The sequence below is a fragment of the Anolis carolinensis genome, chromosome 6, assembly GCF_035594765.1.
Source record: "Anolis carolinensis isolate JA03-04 chromosome 6, rAnoCar3.1.pri, whole genome shotgun sequence".
Lineage (NCBI taxonomy): Eukaryota > Metazoa > Chordata > Lepidosauria > Squamata > Dactyloidae > Anolis > Anolis carolinensis.
In genome coordinates, this window is record NC_085846.1 from 36,894,099 (window position 1) to 36,917,038 (window position 22,940).

The following is a 22,940-nucleotide window of genomic DNA, read 5'->3' on the forward strand; positions in this document are numbered from 1 at the left end:
GGAGCACTGTTACCTTCCCGCCGGAGCGGTACCTATTGATCTACTCACATGTTTTTGAACTGCTAGGTTGGCAGAAGCTGGAGCAACAGCAGGCGCTCACTCCGCTCCCGGGATTTGAACCTGGGACCTTTTGGTCTGCAAGTTCAGCAGCTCAGTGCTTTAACGCACTTCGCCACCGGGGCTCCTTTCCTTTTCTTACTTAACCCTAAGTTTGATTTTTTCCACTCCCTCTCCACAAATTCCTTCTTCTCACATTTCCTCTGATGCTAAAGAATGTTCCTCTCAACACTTTATTATATGCCTTCTCTGCCTATTTTCTTGGCTCATTCTTTCTCATTCAGGTTACTCTAAGGCTTTATTCCTTACTTTATCTTCATCTCATCTTCAATGCTTATTTCAGGTTTTCATTCATCAATACAACCTATTTATTTTACCCTTATCCTACCAATCTATCATGTGTTTCCATTATTATCTTTTGCTTTCCACATTTACATTCATGAGCTTCTACTCAGAAATAAGTATTTCATTTGATGAGATGCACTCTCAAATGAATTAACAGCTAATACCTAGGGTTCTTTAGATACTATTACATCTTCTGCTTTGACATGATTACATCCTTTTCCTTCAATTGTTCTATACATACATCCAAAAAGCACAAATATACCGGTATGAGATTCAATATTCTAGATTCGGCAGTTTCCTTATTATATTATATTGTTTCTTTCTTTTTTCTTTTTCTGCATATATCTCTTGTTTGATTCTAATTACTTTCAGAATGCCGACACTGTTTTTAATTCTCAAGAAACTTAATATTGTTGTTATAGATATTAAATACTGATTTACTGCTACTGCAGTTGAAACACTATGTTGTAGCAAACTTAAAACATGATCCCAGCATTCATTCTGCAGGAATGCTAGTTGGCTTCTGCTTTAATAAGCTTCTAGCTCAACAGCCGATTTTATTTATTATTTGAGATTTTCTATTCAACCCCAATGAGAAGAAGAGGGGAAAGTACAAGAAATTATATGATTAAGGGAAGTTATCCTTTAGCCCAGTGGTTCCCAACTTTTGGTCCTCCATGTGTTTTTGGACTTCAACTCCCACAATTCCTAACAGCTGGAAAGCTAGCTGGGGCTTCTAGGAGTTGAAGTTCAAAACAGCTAGACAACCAAAAGTTGAGAACAACTGCTCGAGTCAATATAATTTAGTATGAAAGCCCTGGAGTTACCACTTACCATCTATTTCTTGCCCAATAGAGAGTCCAGCCCATTTTCTCTAAAAGAAAAAGGAATTAAATCATTTAAGAAAAATATCAACAACTCATCCTAATCCAATGGTTTTATGCATTCCTGCCCCACATTTTAACCCTGGTCATTGTGTTTAAAGCACTATGATTATTTCCCAATTAACACATTATTTTGCTCTTTATCTTTCAGTCTATTCTTGCTTGAACCAAAATATTTCTACTTCGTTCCTCCCATTCTGTGCAATTTCCCCCATGGCTCCCTTTATCTGAAATGGTGAGAGTCGGTATATTCAAGTCATCCCATTTTAAGATTTGACCAAAAATCCTTTTCTTCAATTAGCAATCAACAGAATCAAGTTTTCCCCATTATTTATAATTTTGATATATGATTAGATTTTAAAAGAACCTTGCTTAGCTATATCACAAGTATAACACATGTCTATTATTCAGAAATTATTAGTTTTATTTCTAGATCGACCCCCTCCACGACTCAAGAGTGGCAACAAAATCCTTATTCATTATAGCGGACATATATAGCTCTCATTATTTTTGAGACATTTGAACAGAGGTTTTCTAAAGGGCATAGAAATGAGATATGAAGTTGAGTCTACTGAGCAAACAGCATTTTCATCATTCCCTTAAACTATAGTTTCTTAAAAAGAGAAAATCTGTATTTGCCCTGTAGGCCATTTCCCCCACATTATTATGTTGGGGAGGGGGCACTTCACATTTAGCAATTTTTTTCCCCAAGCTATTCTGTGCTACGCTCGCAGAAGCAAAGTGCTAGCTGACTCTGCTGGAACTCAGGGAAGACGCGAGAATTACTCACACATTACAGCTTTGCTGTTAAATATTTGATATTGGTGCTACTTTTGACAGATTTCTGTATAGAAATTTTCAAGTAGTAGATCATCAGGAAGACAATGAATTTCTTCCTTTCAGCAGGTGAATACATACATATTTTACAAAAGATTTTACAAAAGTACTGCTTTCCTGGAAGATCTGCATCCTTCTGTTCCACATTGCATGTCATTAACTATTCTGAAGTCTTGACAATGCCATCATCGGCTATACTATGGCTTATGGAATACATACATATTTTACAAAAGATTCTACAGAATTCCAGTACTACTTTCCTGGAAGATCTACATCCCTCTGTTCCACTTTGCATGTCATTAACTATTCTGAAGTCTTAACATACCATCATTGGTTATGCTATGGCTTATGGAATGCACCACACAACAGTATTAATCCTTTCTAAGGTCAAGATAGATTTTACAGATCAAGAAGTCAAGGTTTCTACTCATATTTTCCGCTTCTCTTCTATATAAGAAGATATATGTCCTGCAATCCATTAATATTCCTAGGAGGAACACTCTTCCTCATTCCACTAAGTTAGTTCCTTTTCTTAAAAATGTTAACTTCTAAATTCAATACCCATTTTACCCCAAGAAAAAAGAAAAAGTTAAAACCATACCTGTGGTAGGCTGAAGGCGATGGTGCCTGGAACAACTGAGGAATGACTTCTTAGTGTAAAAATGTATTTGTGGTTTGGTGAGGTTTTCACTACCACATGCCTACAGGGGGAAGAGAGAGCAGAAGAAAACAGAATGCCATATTTCTCAAAATTAAGCTACAAAAATGGATTCTTTTTCCGTCAAAATGAAACCTCAAAAATGAGAGTTAGATGCACCTTACAGGAAGTCCCCAAATTACAAACATTTAACTTATAAATGACTCCTATTTAAGAACAGGGATGAGACATCAGAAAGCGAGATAAGTCTACCCCAGGGAAGAGAAATTCAGTCTTGCAAGAGTTATTATGGGAAAAAGGTATCTCCACTGAAGCTTTATCACCAGTGCTTGTTTCTACAACAAGCCAGGTTTTCAAAATTCACAGGGATGAAAAGTGAGGTGAAATCTTCTGAACAGAGGCACAGACAGGAAAACAAACACCACAGGGGTGCTAACCCTTCCCTATGCTATCCAAAGTGTGTGTGTGTGTGTGTGTGTATATGTATGTGTGTGTATGTATATATATATATATATATATATATATATATATATATACACACACACACACACACACACACACACACACATATATAAATACACACACATATATAGTTATGGAGTTACACTTTAAAAATCTACCTGTTCCAATTTAACATACAAATTCAACTTAAGAACAAACCTCCAGAACCTATCTTGTTTGTAGCCTGGGAACTGCCTGTATTTCCTTCAGAGTGTTCAAAAACCTCAAAGAGTTCCTAGTTGGTTTTCACTTAATAGGGCTGCTTAAACCTTTTTAGAGTCAAAACACTTTAAGTGTTTGGGTTTTTTTTTTTTACTTGTGGGAGTGAGATATAAAGAAGGTAACAGATCTTGCATTGTTCAACACCTGGTTGGTTAAAACCCAGCTTAGGGAGAACAATTTTCTGCTGAAAAAGGATCTGAAGACAAATTCTCGCTGTCTATTCCTTTCAGGTACTTAACCAGTGCACAGCTTGTACAGATATAAAACATGCATTATACAATTCCATACAAATTTTATCTTTGGATGCAAACTACATTTATTTTGATGTCATGCAAATCACAATAGAAAGCTACAGCCAACTGAAGTCTCACCAGTTTCAATTAGACTAAATGCAGCAAACAGAGTTGCAATCTAGCCAACAGTCATATTTTATATGACTGACAATCACCTTTCTCAACATAGAGTATAAATTTCTGGGACACTGCAGTATAAATGCCCTTTATATATAATTGTAATGTTATCCTTCATTGCTGGAGAAAACTACAGAAATATGAAATGTGGCAGAGAAAGCCAGAAGCTTCTGCATCTCCCCTCCCTTCAAATGAATCATAAGCAAGAGTGCCGAAAATAGCATTCTTTCACCAATGTACAGAGAAAGCAGAACGGCCTTTCCCCCTACACTGGTTGTCATGAGAAATTTCTCATCTCTTCTTTGTGTCCTACAAGGACATTTAAAACCAAATATGACAGGCATTATTGAAAAAGACAACATTTTTTCCTATGGTATGTTCTTATCACTGTCAAAGTTTTACTAATACAATATATGCAGTAATCTAAACTTCAGTGTTGCTACATCCTAATTCTTCTGACTGACATCTCAATGAGGCCACATATCATGGGATCAGTTTTGTGTCCCTCCACTTTAATCTCACTACCATCTAACTGCATCATTCGTTATGTCCTTATTGACATCAACAAGCAAAGAGCAAATCTGAAGAGGAGGAATATATACAATGGCAATGTATCCCAATGCCTTCCCTGCCTCCATATCTCACTTCAGGAGAGTGGATCAGAAAATTCCACAACTCACACAGCCTGCTTTTGGTTTGGTTGGTGCCAGTCCCCTGTGCAAAGTAGACGCAATGCCAACCAAACAGAAATAAAAAGTAAATGTCTGGTAGAGTCCTCTGCACCAACATCAAACACTTTGAAAAATACTGCATGTGTCATGCCTCCCCACAGTGTTTTATTTTCTCTTTCATAACACACACCGATTCATCCTTCATCAAAACTAGAGCTAGGAAAAGCCATTTTTCCCATTTCTGGTTGAAACTTGCATTTAGCATTCTGTCCGCGCTGCATATATGGTATCTCCTAAAACAAGAGCTCTAACTTGAAACGACTGATTCATGTAATTCCCCTACTCTAGTCTCTCCTTCTAGAAGAGTAATCTCTTGTTTAAATTTATTGTAAGATAATGAAAACTCACAAGCCAGACTGAAAGTCCTTTTCATTGACCACAGCACAGTTGCTTAAGGAAAGTTCATCTGTGGGACATCTCGCAGCTTGCATAGTCTGTGATGGCAGCAGAGAAGAAAGAGGGAAAATATTAGCAATGGGTCATACAAGGGATTATGAATACATTATTGTTTTGCTTTCTAAAGTCCACTTTTTAAAATTATGTCAAAGGTGTGGCCAAGAGTTACTTTGAGAAAACCAACACTTAGTGAAATTGAATTGTTCCTCATTTTGGATGCTTCATACAACATTATTATTATTATACCCCACTTTATTTCCCCTGAAGGGGACCCAAAGCTAGTACATCAAGGACAAGAGTTCCTCTTTGTGTAGTAGTTTACCACGCACAGACCTTTCCTTTTTTAAATTTCTATCTCACCTTTCCATAAGAAAGTTCTCAAAACACTTAACAGCAAGATGGATAAAACAAAAATATATCAGTGTAAAACATCAACCATTTAAATCAATAATAATAATAATAATAATAATAATAATAATAATAATAATAACAACTGTATTTTTATACCCCGCCTCTATCTCCCCTAAAGGGACTCAGGGCGGCTTACATTGGGCCAAGCCCGAATAACAACAATAGCAATATAAAACACAACAATAGACAAAAGACATGCACAATTATAAAAATTTAAATATTAGCCAATAAAAACAAATGACAAGAACTAATAAAAACATGGATTAAAACGGAGAGGTTGTAAAAGTAGACTGGGTAAGGTGCACCATATAAATATTGTAAACACGAGGTGACTGATAAAGTCCTGCAAATTCTTGGAAGTGCAAATTGGGATGGGAATAGACCCTGTGTCTATATCAAGTTGACAAAGGTAAAAAGTGCAAACCGGTACAAGAATGGTGACAGATACAGGATTGTTATGGGGATGAGCAATCTTTATCCAAAGGCCTGAGTGAAGAGCCAGGTTTTCAAGCTCTTTCTGAATGCTACCAGGGTAGGGGCTTGCCTGATTTCCCTGGGGAGCGAGTTCCAGAGCCGGGGGACCACCATGGAGAAGGCCCTCTCTCTCGTCCCCACCAACCGTATTTGTGACGGAGGTGGGAGCGAGAGGAGGGCCTCCCCCGACGAACGAAGAGATCGTGCAGGTTTGTAGGGGGAAAGACGATCACAAAGGTAGGAGGGTCCCAAACCGTTCAGGGCTTTGTAGGTGATCACCTGCACCTTGAATTGGGTCTGGAAGGTGAGCGGTAGCCAGTGGAGCTCCTTAAGCAGGAGGGTTGACCGCTCCCTATAATTAGCTCCAGTTAGAAGCAAGGCTGCCGAACATTGGACTAGTTGGAGTTTCCGGGCCGTCTTCATGGGAAGCCCCACGTAGAGCGCATTGTAATAGTCCAGTCTAGAGGTAACTAAGGCATGGACCACCATGGGCAGATCAGACTTCACGAGGTAAGGTCGCAGTTGGCGCACAAGTTTTAATTGTGCAAAGGCCCTACCATCCACCGCCGACATCTGAGCATCAAGCGTCAGCACTGAGTCCAGGAGGACCCCCAAACTGCGGACCTGCACCTTCAGGGGGAGTGCGACCCCGTCAAGCACAGGTTGCCACCCAATACCCCGATCGGACATACGACTGACCTGGAGGACCTCTGTCTTGTCAGGATTAAGCTTCAGCTTATTCGCCCTCATCCAGCCCATCACAGCCGCCAAGCACTGGTCCAGTATCAGAGGGGCTTCCTTGGAGTTCGGTGGAAAGGAGTAGTAGAGTTGGGTGTCATCTGCGTAGAGGTGGCACCGCACTCCAAAACTCCGGATGACCTCTCCCAGCGGTTTCATGTAGATGTTAAAAAGTATGGGGGACAGAATGGAACCTTGTGGGACCCCATAGGTCAATGGCCAGGGGTCCGAGCAGGTGTCCCCCAGCTTCACCAACTGGGAACAGTCCTCCAGGAAGGAATGGAGCCACTGCAGAGCAGTACCTCCAAGGCCCATCCCGGAGAGCCGTCCCAGAAGGATACCATGGTCAATGGTATCAAAAGCTGCTGAGATGTCCAAGAGAACCAGCAGGGTCACACTCCCCCTGTCCAGTTCCCTGCAAAGGTCATCCACCAAGGCGACCAAAGCCGTCCCAGTACTGTGCCCAAGTCTAAAGCCGGACTGCGATGGGTCCAGAAAATCGGTGTCATCCAAGAAATCCTGAAGCTGCGAGGCAACCACCCGCTCCAGGACCTTGCCCAAGAAAGGGAGGTTCGAGATTGGTCTGTAGTTGTTTAGAATGGTCGAATCAAGGGATGCCTTCTTCAATATGGGCCTCACTATGGCCTGTTTGAGGATAGATGGAAATTTGCCTTGATCCAAAGAGGCATTAATTATCATCACAAACCACTCTACCAACCCTTCTCTGGCCGATTTAATTAGCCACGAGGGGCAAGGATCCGCGGAGCAAGTGGTCGCTCTCACCGCCCCAAGGATCCTGTCCACGTCATCCGGAAGAACAAGCTGAAACGAATCCCACAAGTTCGGACAGAAAGGTACCTCAGTTAAATCAAAACCTTTTTATCATTAATTCAGAAAGCAAAAGCTAAAAACCAGTATTCTTTTGGACTAAAAAGCTTGATTACATGTACAGCCCCATGATCGCTGAACGTGTAATAGCAATAACATCAATTGCACTACGTTGGAAAGAGCACTACCAGAACCTGCTGAATCGCAGCTCCAATGTGGCCGAAGAGACCCTCTCACAAATCCCGCAACAACAAACCAGGGACGAGCTTGCAGCACTGCCTAGTTTGGAAGAAGTCAGCAATGCCATCAGCCAACAAAAAAACAACAAAGCTAGCGGACCTGATGGGATTCCCGCTGAAATCTTCAAAGAGGGTGGACCTGAGCTGATGCAACAACTCCACCAGCTTATTGAAAAGGTGTGGATGACCGAGAAAATCCCAGCAGACTTCAAGGATGCCACCATCATCACCCTTTTCAAGAAAGGGGACAGAACAGACTGCGGGAACTATCGTGGTATCTCCCTTCTAACCTCCGCCGGGAAAATCCTCGCAAGAATCCTTGCAAACCGCCTTCTCCCTGTCTCAGAAGACACCCTCCCAGAATCCCAGAATGGCTTCCGCCCCTCCAGAGGAACAGTGGACATGATCTTCACTGCTCGACAGCTCCAAGAAAAATGCAGGGAACAAAACCAACCTCTGTACATGGCATTCATTGACCTTGCAAAGGCATTCGACACAGTGAATCGCAGCGCTCTCTGGACCATCCTCCAAAAAATCGGGTGCCCTGACAAATTTGTGAACATCCTGCGGCTCCTCCATGATGACATGATGGCAACAGTCTTGGACAGCAACGGCTCCCAAAGTGACCCATTTAAGGTTGAATCAGGTGTCAAGCAGGGATGTGTTATTGCCCCCACCTTATTTTCCATCTTCATCGCTATGATACTTCACCTTGTTGATGGGAAGCTTCCCACCGGAGTGGAAATCATCTATCGGACAGATGGCAAGCTATTTAACCTCAGCAGACTGAGAGCCAAAACCAAGGTCACCACAACATCTGTTATAGAACTCCAATATGCTGATGACAACGTAGTCTGTGCGCGTTCAGAAGAAGACCTACAAGCCACTCTAAACACCTTCGCAGAAGCATACGAGAAGCTCGGCCTCTCACTGAACATCGAGAAAACCAAAGTGCTCTTCCAACAGGCACCAGCTAATCCCTCTGCAAAGCCAGGAATACAGCTTAACGGTGCAACATTAGAAAATGTTGACCATTTCCGCTACCTTGGTAGCCACCTCTCCACAAAAGTCAACATCGACACTGAAATACAACACCGCCTGAGCTCTGCGAGTGCAGCATTTTTCCGTATGAAGCAGAGAGTGTTCGATGACCGGGACATCCGTAGAGAGACCAAGGTGCTTGTTTATAAAGCCATTGTCCTCCCAACCCTGCTCTATGCCTGCGAAACGTGGACTGTGTACAGACGTCACACCAAACTCCTGGAGCGTTTCCATCAGCGTTGTCTCAGGAAAATCCTGCAAATCTCTTGGGAAGACAGGCGGACAAATGTCAGCGTGCTTGAGGAAGCAAAGACCACCAGCATTGAAGCGATGCTCTTACGCCATCAACTCCGTTGGACTGGCCACGTTGTCCGAATGCCCGATCACCGTCTCCCAAAGCAGCTCCTCTACTCTGAACTCAAGAATGGGAAACGGAATGTTGGAGGGCAGGAAAAGAGATTTAAAGATGGGCTCAAAGCCAACCTTAAAAACTGTGGCATAGACACTGAGAACTGGGAAGCCCTGGCCCTTGAGCGCTCTAATTGGAGGTCAGCTGTGACCAGCAGTGCTGCGGAGTTTGAAGAGGCACGAACGGAGGGCTTAAGGGAGAAACGTGCCAAGAGGAAGGAGCGTCAAGCTAACCCCGACCGGGACCGCCTTCCACCTGGAAACCGATGTCCTCACTGCGGGAGAATATGCGGGTCAAGAATCGGTCTCTTCAGTCACCTAAGAACACACGCCCAAGATACCAAGGTTGGAAGACCATCGTCCTCGAACGTCGAGGGATCGCCTAAGTAAGTAAGTAAGTAAGTAAGTAAGTAATAGTGTGGCTCTTTTTTGTAAGAGAATTCTACAACTAAGGGTATATAGCTGGAATAATTCTCATTCTAGGGATAACTAACTATACTTTAAGAAATATTTCAGATGCAGTACGTTGGTTCCATGCTGCCATCCCACTTCCTGGTTATTAAACTCCAATCAGCATAACCATGTGTGGAATGAACATCAGTTCTATCACTTTTACCCTATCTTGTAGTAACTTCCAACAGTCAGAGATCTCAAGGCTTCATCTAATTTTGTGACAAAAATAGAGTGCAGTATTATCAGAGCCACATTGGCACAAGAATACTGGACTACTTTCCTTAAATTATTAATGTAGATCTGAAAGGCCTTAAAGAGCTCTAATGTCCAAACTTCCAGAGTGAAGAAATGACTACACTACGAAGCACAATTCAAGAACCAACTGAACACTTTCCCTATTGTGAAGAAGGACAAAGAGTAAGTATACTAAAGATAGGAAGGTCCACTTAAAAACCTAAGGAAAAAAACAGACTAAAATACTCCCTTATTCTTTCAAACAAAGTATTACAAAGTCTGTGGCTTCTTTTTATTTTTCCTCAGCTTTTCAGCTAGAAAAAAAAATTCAGTACCACAGGCTGCAGTCATTTCTATCTCTCTTAAGTACAAGATTTGTTTATATTTTTTCTTACACAAAGTAAGACTTTTTATGTTTAGATATCAAATATACCATGTTGTTTATATATAAATTGTCATTGTTATTAATGATATGTTGCTAATGTAGCAAGATAATTTTAAGTTTGACATGGAACTGGCTATTATATATTGATCTTCCCCATTATTTTATTTATTTTATTTACAGTATTTATATTCCGCCCTTCTCACCCCAAAGGGGACTCAGGGCGGATCACATTATATACATATAGGGCAAACATTCAATGCCCATATACACATAGAACAGAGACAGACGCAGAGGCAATTTAACCTTCTCCTGAGGGGATGTTCAATTCTGGCCACAGGGGGAAGCAGCTGCTTCATCATCTTCTGTGACAGCACTTCCTCGTTCCAACGTCGTAAATTAGTTAAATTTGCCTCCCCACTTTATAAGTGGTACCTTATTTCCTACTTGATAGATGCAACTATCTTTCGGGTTGCTAGGTCACCAACGAGCAGGGGCTATTTTTTATTTTTTAATTGATGGGTGCTCACCCCGCCACAGGCTGGCCTCAAACTCATGACCTCATGGTCAGAGTGATTTATTGCAGCAGGCTGCTCACCAGCCTGTGCCATAGCCACGGCCCATCTGTTTCAAACGAAAGAACAGAGGGAAGTGTAATTTCTTTCCCCTTTGGTTTGACAATTTCTAAAAATGTTATCACTCTCCAACCATAGCTCATAATTTTCTGAAGCTTTGCACCAGATCTCCAAAACAAGAGAATCTGCAATGCCTGATCCATCCAATCCTTAATATGCCAACATCGTAAAAGCAAAGAAATTACCTCTCAACACAAACTATTATATTGACTTATATGTATAGACAATGTATGACATTGATAGGGAAAAATAATCAATTATCTGCTTCTAAAACAGAATACAATCTAAATAGTAGCATTACTGTTATTGAACACCACTACCCCCCCCCCCCCCCAATAAAAAGGATCTATAGGCCAGGCTGTGGTGCAGCCAGCTGCAAAAAATCACTCTGACCAAGAGGTCATGAGTTCGAGGCCAGCCCGTGCCTGCGTCTGTCTCTGTTCTATGTTATGGCATTGAATGTTTGCCTTATATGTGCAATGTGATCTGCCCTGAGTCCCCTTCGGGGCGAGAAGGGCGGAATATAAATACTATAAATAAATAAATAAATAAATAGTTTGGGGATCTGTAGTTTTCTAAAGGGCATCAAGCTGAAATGGTCTGCTGCTGCTCAGTCGCATAGCCGTTTCCGACTCTTCGTGACCTCATGGACCAGTCCATGCCAGAGCTCCCTGTCGGCCATCGCCACCCCCAGTTCCTTCAAGGTCAAGCCAGTCACTTCAAGGATACCGTCCATCCATCTCGCCCTTGGTTGGCCTCTCTTCCTTTTTTCTTCCATTTTCCCCAGCATCATGATCTTTTCCAAGCTTTCCTGTCTTCTCATGATGTGACCAAAATACTTCAACTTTGCCTCTAATATCCTTCCCTCCAGTGAGCAGCCGAGCATTATTTCCTGGATGATGGACTAGTTGGATCCTTTTGCGGTCCAAGGCACTCTCAGGATTTTCCTCCAGCACCAGAGTTCAAAAGCGTCTATTTTCCTTCGCTCAGCCTTCCTTATAGTCCAGCTCTCACAACCATAGGTTACTATGGGGAATACCATTGCTTTGACTATGTGGACCTTCGTTGCCAATGTGATGTCTCTGCTCTTCACTATTTTATCAAGGTTGGCCATTGCTCTCCTCCCAAGAAATAAATGTCTTCTGATTTCCTGGCTGCAGGATCTTCACGCCTAGAAATATAAAGTCTGTCACTGCCTCCATGTTTTCTCCTTCTATTTGCCAGTTATCAATAGGTGTAGTTGCCATGATCTTGGTTTTCTTGATGTTTAACTGCAACCCAGCTTTTGCACTTTCTTCTTTCACCTTGGTGATAAGGCTTCTCAGCTCCTCCTCACTTTCGGCCATCAGAGTGGTATCATCTGCATACCTAAGGTTGTTAATGTTCTAAAAGGGGTTAAGTCTTGGCCACCTTGCAAAAGGAGTAACAGCAGCAAGGATCCCCTTTACATGTTAAATCTGTGTAATCCATGTTAAACGCGACTGCTATTGTGAACTAGTCCCAGGCAATAACTCACAAACAACAGAACTGCAATACCAGGGTGAAAGACATTCATATACTCTCCAAACAGGTTTGTCAAGTCAAACTTCCTCCTGAGAAGACCCTCCATTGTTCTCCTGGGCCTGGATTTCATAATCCCATCATCCTCTGTTAGGTACATGCCAACCTCCACTCTGGACTTTTCCTCATCCCCTGAGCCTAGCCCCAGCTTGGCTGGGAAGAGATTTCTAACTCCACCATCGAAGGCTCAGCCAATCCTAAGCGAGGGAGGGAGGGTTCAAACCGTAACAATGAAACACTCTATTTAGCTCCTTACAGGAGCACATGTTGCTCAGACTTGTCTCTTGGGCATGAGCCCACAGATCTCCTTCCTATGGCCATGGATGAATAAATCTGCCTCTCTTATGTCTTCAACTGCCTTTGGTGAGTTAATTCTAACCTGGGAACTGAATTAATTGGTAGCATTCCTTGTCAGGCAGAATCCTCAAATTATTGCAGTCTAGATTCGATATCAAAACAACCTAACAAATATCGTACATACAAAATCTTGGCATTTATTCTTGTAAAAAGGAGATGACAAGATTAGCTCAGCCACAAGGTGAAGTGTGCATGCATGCATATCAGCAAAGATGTATGAGTAAGTTGCAACATGTTGAGATGCAAAATGGATGAACACAAAGCCATTTGAAAACCCTTGCAGCAACTGAGGACTTGGGAAAACTGAAGTTTTATTTCAGAAGACCTAAAAACCTTAGAAATGCTGTTGCAAACAAGTATAATAAAACAGAGCAAATGGCTCTGAATGTCTGATTCATTGTAGTTTTTTAAAGAATCCAGAGTTCAAGGAGGAACATGCCCAATGCAATCAGAAAAAAACATATGCGTCAGTCTTCTTCAAAAATAATGTAACACAGAAAGTAGGGCATCCTCTGAGCATTTAAGTGATTTTTGTGCATTTCTTTTTTATTCCCTGCTTTATACCTAGTCTTACCCTACCTACATCTAAATGGGGCTACAATTCCCCTACTTTTTATGCTTCTAGCTCCTGTTTGATAAAGTACAAGCCTTATCTCCAATTATTTAAACCCCATTGTAAGACACAAAGATGACCTGATGAATTAATGGAACTTATATGAGGATTAACATATTAAGTTCCTCTTGATTTAGTGGGATTTCTTCAATTATGACTAGTATTTGAATTTTGGGTATTGCTTTCTGAAATTCACATATAATGTATGTCCTTGGGGGGGGGGGAGACAGAATGGAAAATACAAAAATTATTATTAAATGGACACTGTTTTAAATTAACCTAAAACAGTGACTTCCTTCACCTTCCCTCCTCTCTCTTTTACATCAAGCATCGACCCTTTTGAGCAGTGGAACAATAAGGTGCGAGGAAAGAAGTTACTAGTCTTCCTCTTACAGAACTCTTGGTGCCATTGTCCCGTAATGTTGCCTGCTTATATTTACAAAAGTCCTACAAAAGACACCAAAGAACCCAATACTTGGGCTAAACCAGGGAGATATGTATAGGTCAATTGCCTTTCCTCTGGCCTCTTTTTGCCTTTCAGAAAATGTGATTAAAAAGATGACTGGGAAACAGAGGAATATGATATTCTGAGGTAGCTGAAAGATGGGTTCACTTTCATGTTAGAAACCAAGCGCCACCATTTACTGCAAAATCACTGCTATGCAATATGAATAAGCATCTTTGCTGCAGTACGTGTTATGTAAAATATGGAAGATTTTCTCAACCAGTCGTTTGTGCATGAAAAACCCAGCACTTCTGGGAAATAAAGCATAAGATCTGCAGACAGGGCCTGATATTATGCTAAGTAGCTCACTTTTTCATGATTGCCTTAGCTGTTCAAAGCAAAATTAGGGATGAGCTGCAAAGGAACGAAGGAGAACAGTGACAGTCTGATGCTATCTAGTGCTGTCTAGTGCTCAGGTGCTAGTGTGGAATGTGCAGAGAAAGTATTTTCATAATCACTAATAAAATTTTCAAAAGGAATCACAAGTCAACAATGATTGCTTTTAAAGCAATGGAATTGTGAAAAATATTCCAAGAGCAGAGATAGGAACTGACTAGTTGCAATCAATGTCCATTTAATGGATTATCAGTTCAGTGGATTTATAATGAAGAGCAGCAACATTTTAAGTAAAATGATTGACTTAAGTTGGAATTTCAGCAGTAAATTAATTCCAGAATTAAGTTAATTAAGTATTAATTAGCTAAATTGGAGGTTGTGCTAAACCGCCAACCACTTTTACTTTTTCCAGTTGAGCCCTTATCCAAAGCCTAATTTTACAAAGCTACTTCTTGCTTTTTAAATTTCCTCATGGTTGGAGAATTGCAAGAGTTAGATTACATGATCCGAGCATAAAAAGTAAAGAGATGAAATCATACAGAAAAGAGAAAGAGAAAGCAACACAAGGGATTTTGATAAGGGTAGAGGCATGCTGCTGGTCCTTTCTCTCCCAGGCTCAAAACAGAGATAAGAACCTAAAAACATGGATGGCACTTTCTGCTTCATTTTGGTAAGGCATTAAACTTAAACCTGAATAGGAACTGAACAACCTTTAATAACTGAATTTCTGCCTTTTAACATACATGCAAATGAATTAGATGTTTAACTATAAACTCCCAATCCTTTTACTAAAAACTCTTATCTTGCCCAAAAGATACAGGATTAAGGGCATAACATATTAAAGCATCATCTCTGAACCCAGATTGCAGCAAGCATATGGCATATCGTAATTGTGAGGAAAAAAGCAAATTAAAAAGGGAATACCCCATTAATTAAACCTGCCTGGAGCCTTCAAGTCACCCATACTTGCCCGATGCCCAACTACTGTAGGCATGGTGGAACACAAAGTCTCTTGAAGATTTAGATGCTATTTTATAACCTACTCTGCAGGGATTAGTGAGTTAAGCTTTTCCTGTGTCAGATGAAGAACATCTCTTTCAAACCACAAATAGCAAATGGAATCACCTAAATAATAGAATGCCAGAAAATTTTGAAAAAGAGGGAAGGACCTACATGTAACATCATGATCAGGAATTCATTTATTTTTCTTGTAGGGATCTAAAATCAACCATATCTGCAGGTCTTAGATAACTTGTTTGCACTGAATTTTCTTTAGCCTGATCACCCACACATGCACTCAAAAAAATCTGCTGATGACTCATTAAAATGCTGCAATTAATGTTTAGGAATGACAAGTCTACTGAGGACCACCAAGCATCTTCAGATTGCTGGAAAGTGAATCTCCAAGGACTTACTTTGTTTTTAATAAAGAATGCACACTTGGGGGAAAATTGACATTTCTGCATCCCTACTTCTGGTCTGGAAAATCTAACCCCTCAAGTCATAACCAAAACTTAATGCCTCACCTTCCTACCAAGTCTTTGTCTCCAGAAAGTAGCAGATTGACTAGCGTCAGGAAGGACTTGTCAGAAGACAGAAATGTCCTTCTATCAGCAACACAATATCTCAGAAAGAGGGGGAAATGGAAAAATAGGACATGTGTGTGTAAGTATAACACACTGTAAACAGAACTGTGTCAGCGTCTAAGCAAAGAGATTACTTACATTTGTATATTTAAAGATCATAATGACTTATGTAATTCATACGTAACAAACTTTTTAGATGATACAGCACCTTTTTCTATTTCAAAATGGTGAAAACCCCCAGGAACATCACTCATTTATTAAGTAAGTAAAAGTAATTAAAATGGACAGACAAATGAAGAAGGAAATGAAAGAAGAACTTTTTTATAAAGCTCCAAATGACAGATCACTTCTCTGAATGAGCATACAGGCTATACAGACAAGTAGATTAAGAAAGCAAAGGAAAGATCATACCAAATACAGGAAAAGATGGTATGAAATTACAATATTTCTGCTCATTTATAGATCTAGAGGTGAAGGGGAGATGAACAATTTCCAGAAATGCTGAAGCCATGGAGAGAGAAAAACATTTGAAAGGTGAAATGTACATAGTTTACAGACCGAAATATACTTTCTATCATTAAGAATGTAATATGTTTTGTGCATCAGTTAATTTAGCTGAAATTAGCACACTTAATATTATAACAATGTTTATTCAAAAAGTTGTTACAAATTGAATTTCTTTTTTAAAAGTTTTTACTTGTTGTTACAAATATCCCAAACTGTAAAAACAATCTGCATTACAACGAAACTATTTTGTCAGTATATGAGAAACAGATAAACACAATAAATACAAAAGTTGCCAAAGCAAAGAAAATTATTTTGACTCCTCTAGTCCCCCATAGTGCCAAGCGAAATACATTCACTCCCATAAAAAGACATGAGAAAAAGAAATCAAGATCTGGAATTGCAATGATGTGAAATACTGAACATATACAAAAAAGTCAACCTGATGCATTGTTTTTAGAAAAAGTGTTGTGGAAATAAATATAGAATTCATTTCTTCAATATTTTACTGATCATTCTAAGACAAAATATTCCACAATACATTTTTCCCAAATCTTCCAAACAAAAAAAGTATTCTGAAAAATTAGATAACCCTCCCGTAATTTTGCCCCCTCTTCCGGAAGGCCTTCACATCTCTAGGGTGATACATTTCAGAGACAGCATGGATAACTTATGGTTAATATCAGAATGAGCACATGATGATATTGACACTGAAAACATGCATTATAGTCTAAATAGCTGTTTCCAAAGAGGAACTGTAAAGATGAATGTAACCACTAATGGAAGCACTCAATCCAGCACCCATTATTGGAACCAATTCAAAGTACCATACTTACTTTGATTTCTAAAGCTTCATGGCTTGGAATCTGAGAACCTAATGTTCATCTTCCCACATGGCTGCCCATCCCCCAAGAAAAGGGCCTTTTAGTAGTAATGCTCCACAGCAGAAGTGTTTCCCCTGGTGCCACAATTGATATCCAGTACTTTAGTGCCAACTAAATGTCTTTTTTTAATTTTTCCAAGCCTTTTACTCTACATGCTTTTATCACTGAGGATTTCTAACACTTCCAATTCTAGTTTCTGCTGTTTCCAGTTTGTAGTATTTAATATCTTAAATGTGTTTCTTGTGCTTTCAGTATAGTATACACACTTCAGAAAATGATTTCAAAAAGTGGGATATAAAGTCCTTAAAAACCAGTAAACAAATGTGCTGTCTTTCTCTGGTTTTAAAGCTTCTTGTATGATGCTACACTAGATAAAGCAAACAAAATAAGTGAATATCACACAATGTGCTGGCACAAGGAGTTTAAACATGAGATTAAAAATCCAGGACCAGATAAGAAGAATAATCCAAGTAACCTGAGTTCGGTTCATCCTTGCAGGTATGGCTGACCCGAAAAGATCTCTTTCAGATCCTGTCTGATTAAGGCCAGAAATCACATGCAAATATATCAACCTTGTACAAGCTCACCCTTCTCTGGAAAAGCAGTGATTTTCATGTTGCATAAACTTCTCCGCCAAATATATCAAGAGGAGCATATTTCTACATCTGATTCATATATCAGGAAAAAAGCTAGGCAATACAGCAAAGGGAGGGTTATTTAGTTTTTCTGAATACTTTTTGCTTGGAATATTTTGTCTTAGACTTTTCCCCTACTTAGCAGCCAATCTAAGCTTAACCTTTTCACACTATCATATACTTTTTGTCCATTAGTAAAACCTGTGTACAGTACTGAACAATCTAAGGAACAGCAGGCAATCTAAGAAATAGTGGTATGCTCCCAGGCTTTGAAACACCTTTGATGACTCCCTTTTTGCTGTCCTTCTCGCCAGCAAATAAAAACATTTTTTTAAACAAGCTTTTAGGATTTAGGTTTGAAATTTTATCTTCCGCCTTTTCATGGATTTTTGAATGATTTAATTATCTAATTCCATTTTAAAATTTTATGTATGTGTGCATGTGTATAAATATTACTGATGTCTTGTGCATTTTAATCTGCATTTGTTTTAATATTTTGCATGAAAAAGCATTAACAGGATTACATGTTATCCATCCCACATGCACATCGTTAATTTTTATAGAAATGGCTGAAAGGGCACTGGTAACAGGGGAAAATATTTTATGTAAGTGAGAAAGAACTAGAATCTCACTGAAACAGGTAACATGCCAGTGGATTGCACTATTCTATAATGCAGGTAGGGGTCCATACAATGGAAGAGCAATGAATAGAAAAAAACACACAAAATTGTTATCCCCTCCCATAAGGAAGACATAGTCCTCTATGTAAAGAAACACTTTTTTAAAAAATACAGAGTTCTCCCTCAACTCCGATCAAAAGTAATACCAACAACAAGATTTTTTTTCTATTTCAGGACAAACAGGCCTGAGAACTATTAGAACAGTTGTTCTCAACCTGGGGTCCCTAGATGTTTTTGGCCTTCAACTCCCAAAAATCCTAACCGCTGGTAAACTGGATGGGATTTCTGGGAGTTGTAGGCCAAAAACATCTGGGGACCCCAGGTTGAGAACCACTGTACTAGACTATGGAAGTTGTTTGTAATTTAGGAATTTTGTTTCTATTGCTGCGAGAGAGAGAGAGAGAGGGGGGGGGGGGGAGGGATGGATGGAGAGAGAGGAATGGAGGGGTGAGAGAGGGAGGGGGAGGGGAGACAGAGAATAAGAGAGAGGGAGGGAGAAACAGAGGGAGAGATGGGGGAAAGGGAGAGAGGGAGGATTTATATTCATAACCAGAACCCAAAGAATTATGCAAGCTAGTTTTTGCCTCCTAAGGGTACTCTAAATTCATAAAAACAGCTCACCAATTCATAGTGATTTACACCAGTGGTTCTCAATCTGTGGGTCCCCAGATGTTTTGGCCTTCAACTCCCAGAAATCCTAACAGCTGGTAAACTGGCTGGGATTTCTGGGTGTTGTAGGCCAAAACACCTGGGGGACCCACAGGTTGAGAACCACTGATTTACACTAATGCACAGTAAGGGGGAGGGAGATTTAAAAAACAGGTTGCAAAGTGGAAGAAAGGATGTATCATACAGAGAATGCTTGAACACACTTGAAGTAGCTATTTGGATTTCAGTTCAGGTCTGGAGAAATTATGGGAGCACTGTCTCTTTCCCTCTATTAAAAGTATATATGTATGTTTTCCATAACTCCAATGGTTTCTGCAATGGTAAGTGCAATGATTCTATTTTAAGTTACGTATGTTAATTTGACCTATGTTCTATTGTTTTTTGTACTGTTTTAACTGCTACTTGCTGTAAGCCATCCTGAGTCCCTTCCGAGAGAGGGGATGGGATATATAAATAAAACTAATTATTATTATAATTATTATAACTTATCTTTTTCCATATACAGTACTAGGCATTTGGCAAATACAACAGTCCTTCTGAAGATCTTGGAGAGAAAAGATCACAAATCTGCCATTTCCCTAAAGAAAATCTTGACTCTGGAAACCAGAATGATCAGTGATAAAACTCAATGGATGACCTTGGAAAAGCCACACTTTCATAGCCTCAAAGTAAAGCAATAAGAAACCTCTTCTGAATAAATCTTGTTAAGAATACCCTGTGACAGGGTTGTCTTATGGTGGCCACAGAACGGCAACAACTTGAATGCATAACAAACCAGAACAAAAAAATTTGGTTTTAAATAAACACATATTCAAAGTATGTCATGTAATTATATACCGGTGTCATGTTCCTATTTTTTTATTGCATTTATGCCTTGTCCTTCTACCAGGATTGTATATATCTTGCTGGAAACTGGGTATTTTGCTGAAAACAGGTGATATGCAAGTTTGGAGAATAGCAAAATTACAAATTATGCAGTCCCCTAATTCTTCACCATTGGCTATGCTTGCAAAGGCTTTGGGGAGTTTCAGTCTACTAACATCTGGTGGGCTACATAATTCTCAGCCCAGAGCACAAGAACAAGGACAGCTCAGACTGGTAGTTCTACAGTGACCTATCTTGTACCTTATTTGTGTCAGTGAAGCCTCAGACAGTGACTGGCTGAGCTTGTGTAACAACATAGAATGTGGTTCACATACATTCCATCTGCTAAGAATACAACATTGTCAACATGTTTTAAATCAATGAGGAGGAAATGTTATCATTTGATGGGAACTTCAGTCTCTAAAAAAGTGGCCTTATGGAATAGGTTTAAAACAGGGAAGAGATCTGAGGAAGCAAACATATTGAGATGAAAAGTAGGACAAAGAACAGTGTAGCTTATGAAATAATATAGAATGAGAAACATGAGCCCAAAGGAAGGATAGGTAGAAGAAAAGCCAAAGGAATGGAGCAACTAAAAAGGGAGACTTAAAAAACAGAGTGCTTAAGGTCTGGAAAAGGTATATCACATGTAGAGAGGAGGGGTGATAAAAGTGCTAAGGAGGCCAACTGTGAGATAGTGGATATAAAGATGGCACCTAGGGCATTGGCCATCAAGTTGAGAAGTTGGTATATGTTGAATCAATATGGGATTTGGAGGACGGGGGAGGGACACAAGGACAGTGTATAACTAGACCAAAATTTCACATGGACTACGGTCTGGAGATCTGTAAACTGTTGAGAGAAAAGAACTATAGTAAGATAAAGGGAATTTATACAGCAGGGAGAGCCAAAGAGACGTAAGAGTTACTAGGACTAGATAGACTCTGACAATTAGCTGTCTTTCAGCTCTACTTTCTACCATCACTGATGGTAAAGGTCAAGATGTTGAATTTCACATATAACTTTGCCAAACTAGTCAGTTTGGAGGCATTACACTTTGAGTTTTTAATTATATGTTTATGCATTCAAATTAGACACTATGAAATTCAAAACAACTTTCTCATGTGTTGTGTTAAAACAAGAGAGTTCCCCTTACCTTGTTTTTGGATACCATAGAGCCAGTAAAACTATTACTGGCTCTATCTGGTATCCAAAAACAAGGTAAGAGGAACTCTCTTGTTTTAACACAACATTAAACATTCATTAGGTCACATTAAATCCTCGGTTGCAATGTGAACCCATTTACACAGGGGGGTAAATTTAAATAAAGCACTATGAAAACACAGAACACATAATTCAGAAAACTGTTAAGTATGACATCAGGCCCTGAATGATTCAGGTTTTTCCCTAACCACTTTTCTAGCGGCAGTTATTGCTTCCCATAAGTGAGTAAGCAAAAGTTAGTTAGTTTATCCCTTAGACCTGGCACAAATATTTGCAGCTGCAATCCTAGTAAGCTGTACACTTATGGTTATGTGATTGGGAGAGAAACATGAAAAGGAAGTAACTACATGACATTTCTAGGGCAGTAGTAGATAGTCACCCAATCCATCTTCTAAGAGCTGCAGAGAAATTCCCTGGAGAACACATGAATAGTGTCTATGGTGACATATTTCTTCAATAATTGAGGATATGTTGATACTACTCAATTCTAGCTTAACTGCTTCAGAGGTTTCCACAGGAGATCCTATTCTTTATTCTAGCGATTGTTCTTCAATATCCAATAGGAAAATTTTCTAATTAAACAAGCATATACACCCTATATGAAGAGCTGTTGAATTTCTGCAACTCACAAATATAATGTATCTGAAATTTACCAATTATGAAAATGTATTCCCCTAACATTTGTATTCAGGCATTAAGACAAATTCCAGAAAAGGATTCATATCTGTATGTTGTAGTAAGACTGTCACAGAATTATATGGTAACTGTTTAGGACTGTAGGCTTATTTGGGCACGTTAAGAAAGCAAACCTGACATGAGAATGCACTTATATATAAAAAATAAATTCATGTGCAACCTGTAGTCATCAGATTTGATAGAATTTGGAGTTCAACAATGTTTAAATACAGTTTGCCCACCCACTTAAGTTATGGTTGTTGTTCCCTAATTATTCCTTCTAGACTGAAAAGCCTCTGTAACCCCAGTCATATTTTATAAAAGACTGAGCTATGGAAACTGCACATATAACTCCACCTCCATAGTAAGACTTAGGCATAAGAATATTTTGTTTATCCATGTCAGGAGCGACTTGAGAAACTGCAAGTCGCTTCTGGTGTGAGAGAATTGGCCATCTGCAAGGACATTACTAGGGGATGCCCAGATGTTTGATGTTTTACCATCCTTGTGGGAGACTTCTCTCATATCCCTGTATGGGGAGCTGGAGCTGACAGAGGGAGCTCACCCACTGTCCCCGGATTTGAACCTCCGACCTGTCCGTTAGAAGTCCTGCCAGCACAAGCATTTAACTGATTGCACACCGGGGGCTCCAATAGCCATGTTGAATCACACCAAAAGTTTATCCTAAGGTTTATCTGGCAGTGGCCAATCAAATGCCTACAGAAAGTCCACAAAGAGAACAAAAATGCATCCTCATGCTACTGTTTCCCAACAACTGGCCTTTATAGGCACAAAAGCTCCCATATTTAAGGTAACATGTTGTCATCCTGACTGGTGACAACTGACAAGCATATCCGCCATGAATAGACTTCTTTTAAAGCTATCCAAATTGGTGGCCATTGCTACAAACTCAGTAGCAAATTCTAGTATTTGACATCTCTAAGTACTTCATTTCATTCAGCCT

At 39.8% G+C, this 22,940-nt stretch overlaps 1 protein-coding gene and 1 long non-coding RNA gene across 3 annotated transcripts in view; one reads left to right on the forward strand and one right to left on the reverse strand.

Moving 5' to 3' along the window:
- Positions 1–22,940, reverse strand: part of nsf (N-ethylmaleimide sensitive factor, vesicle fusing ATPase) — an 87,177-nt gene that overhangs the window by 60,207 nt on the left and 4,030 nt on the right. For both annotated transcript variants that reach the window (XM_003222418.3, XM_008113243.2), the window contains exons 2-4: positions 4,994–5,079; positions 2,725–2,824; positions 1,237–1,276 (exon numbers count right to left, since the gene is read on the reverse strand). In XM_003222418.3, coding sequence (XP_003222466.1) covers positions 1,237–1,276; positions 2,725–2,824; positions 4,994–5,079 — 226 coding nt within the window. The remainder of the gene's footprint in view (positions 1–1,236; positions 1,277–2,724; positions 2,825–4,993; positions 5,080–22,940) is intronic.
- Positions 16,259–20,045, forward strand: LOC134292584 (uncharacterized). The gene is made up of 2 exons (XR_009999832.1): positions 16,259–16,375; positions 19,719–20,045. It is a non-coding gene; the product is annotated as an uncharacterized LOC134292584 (long non-coding RNA).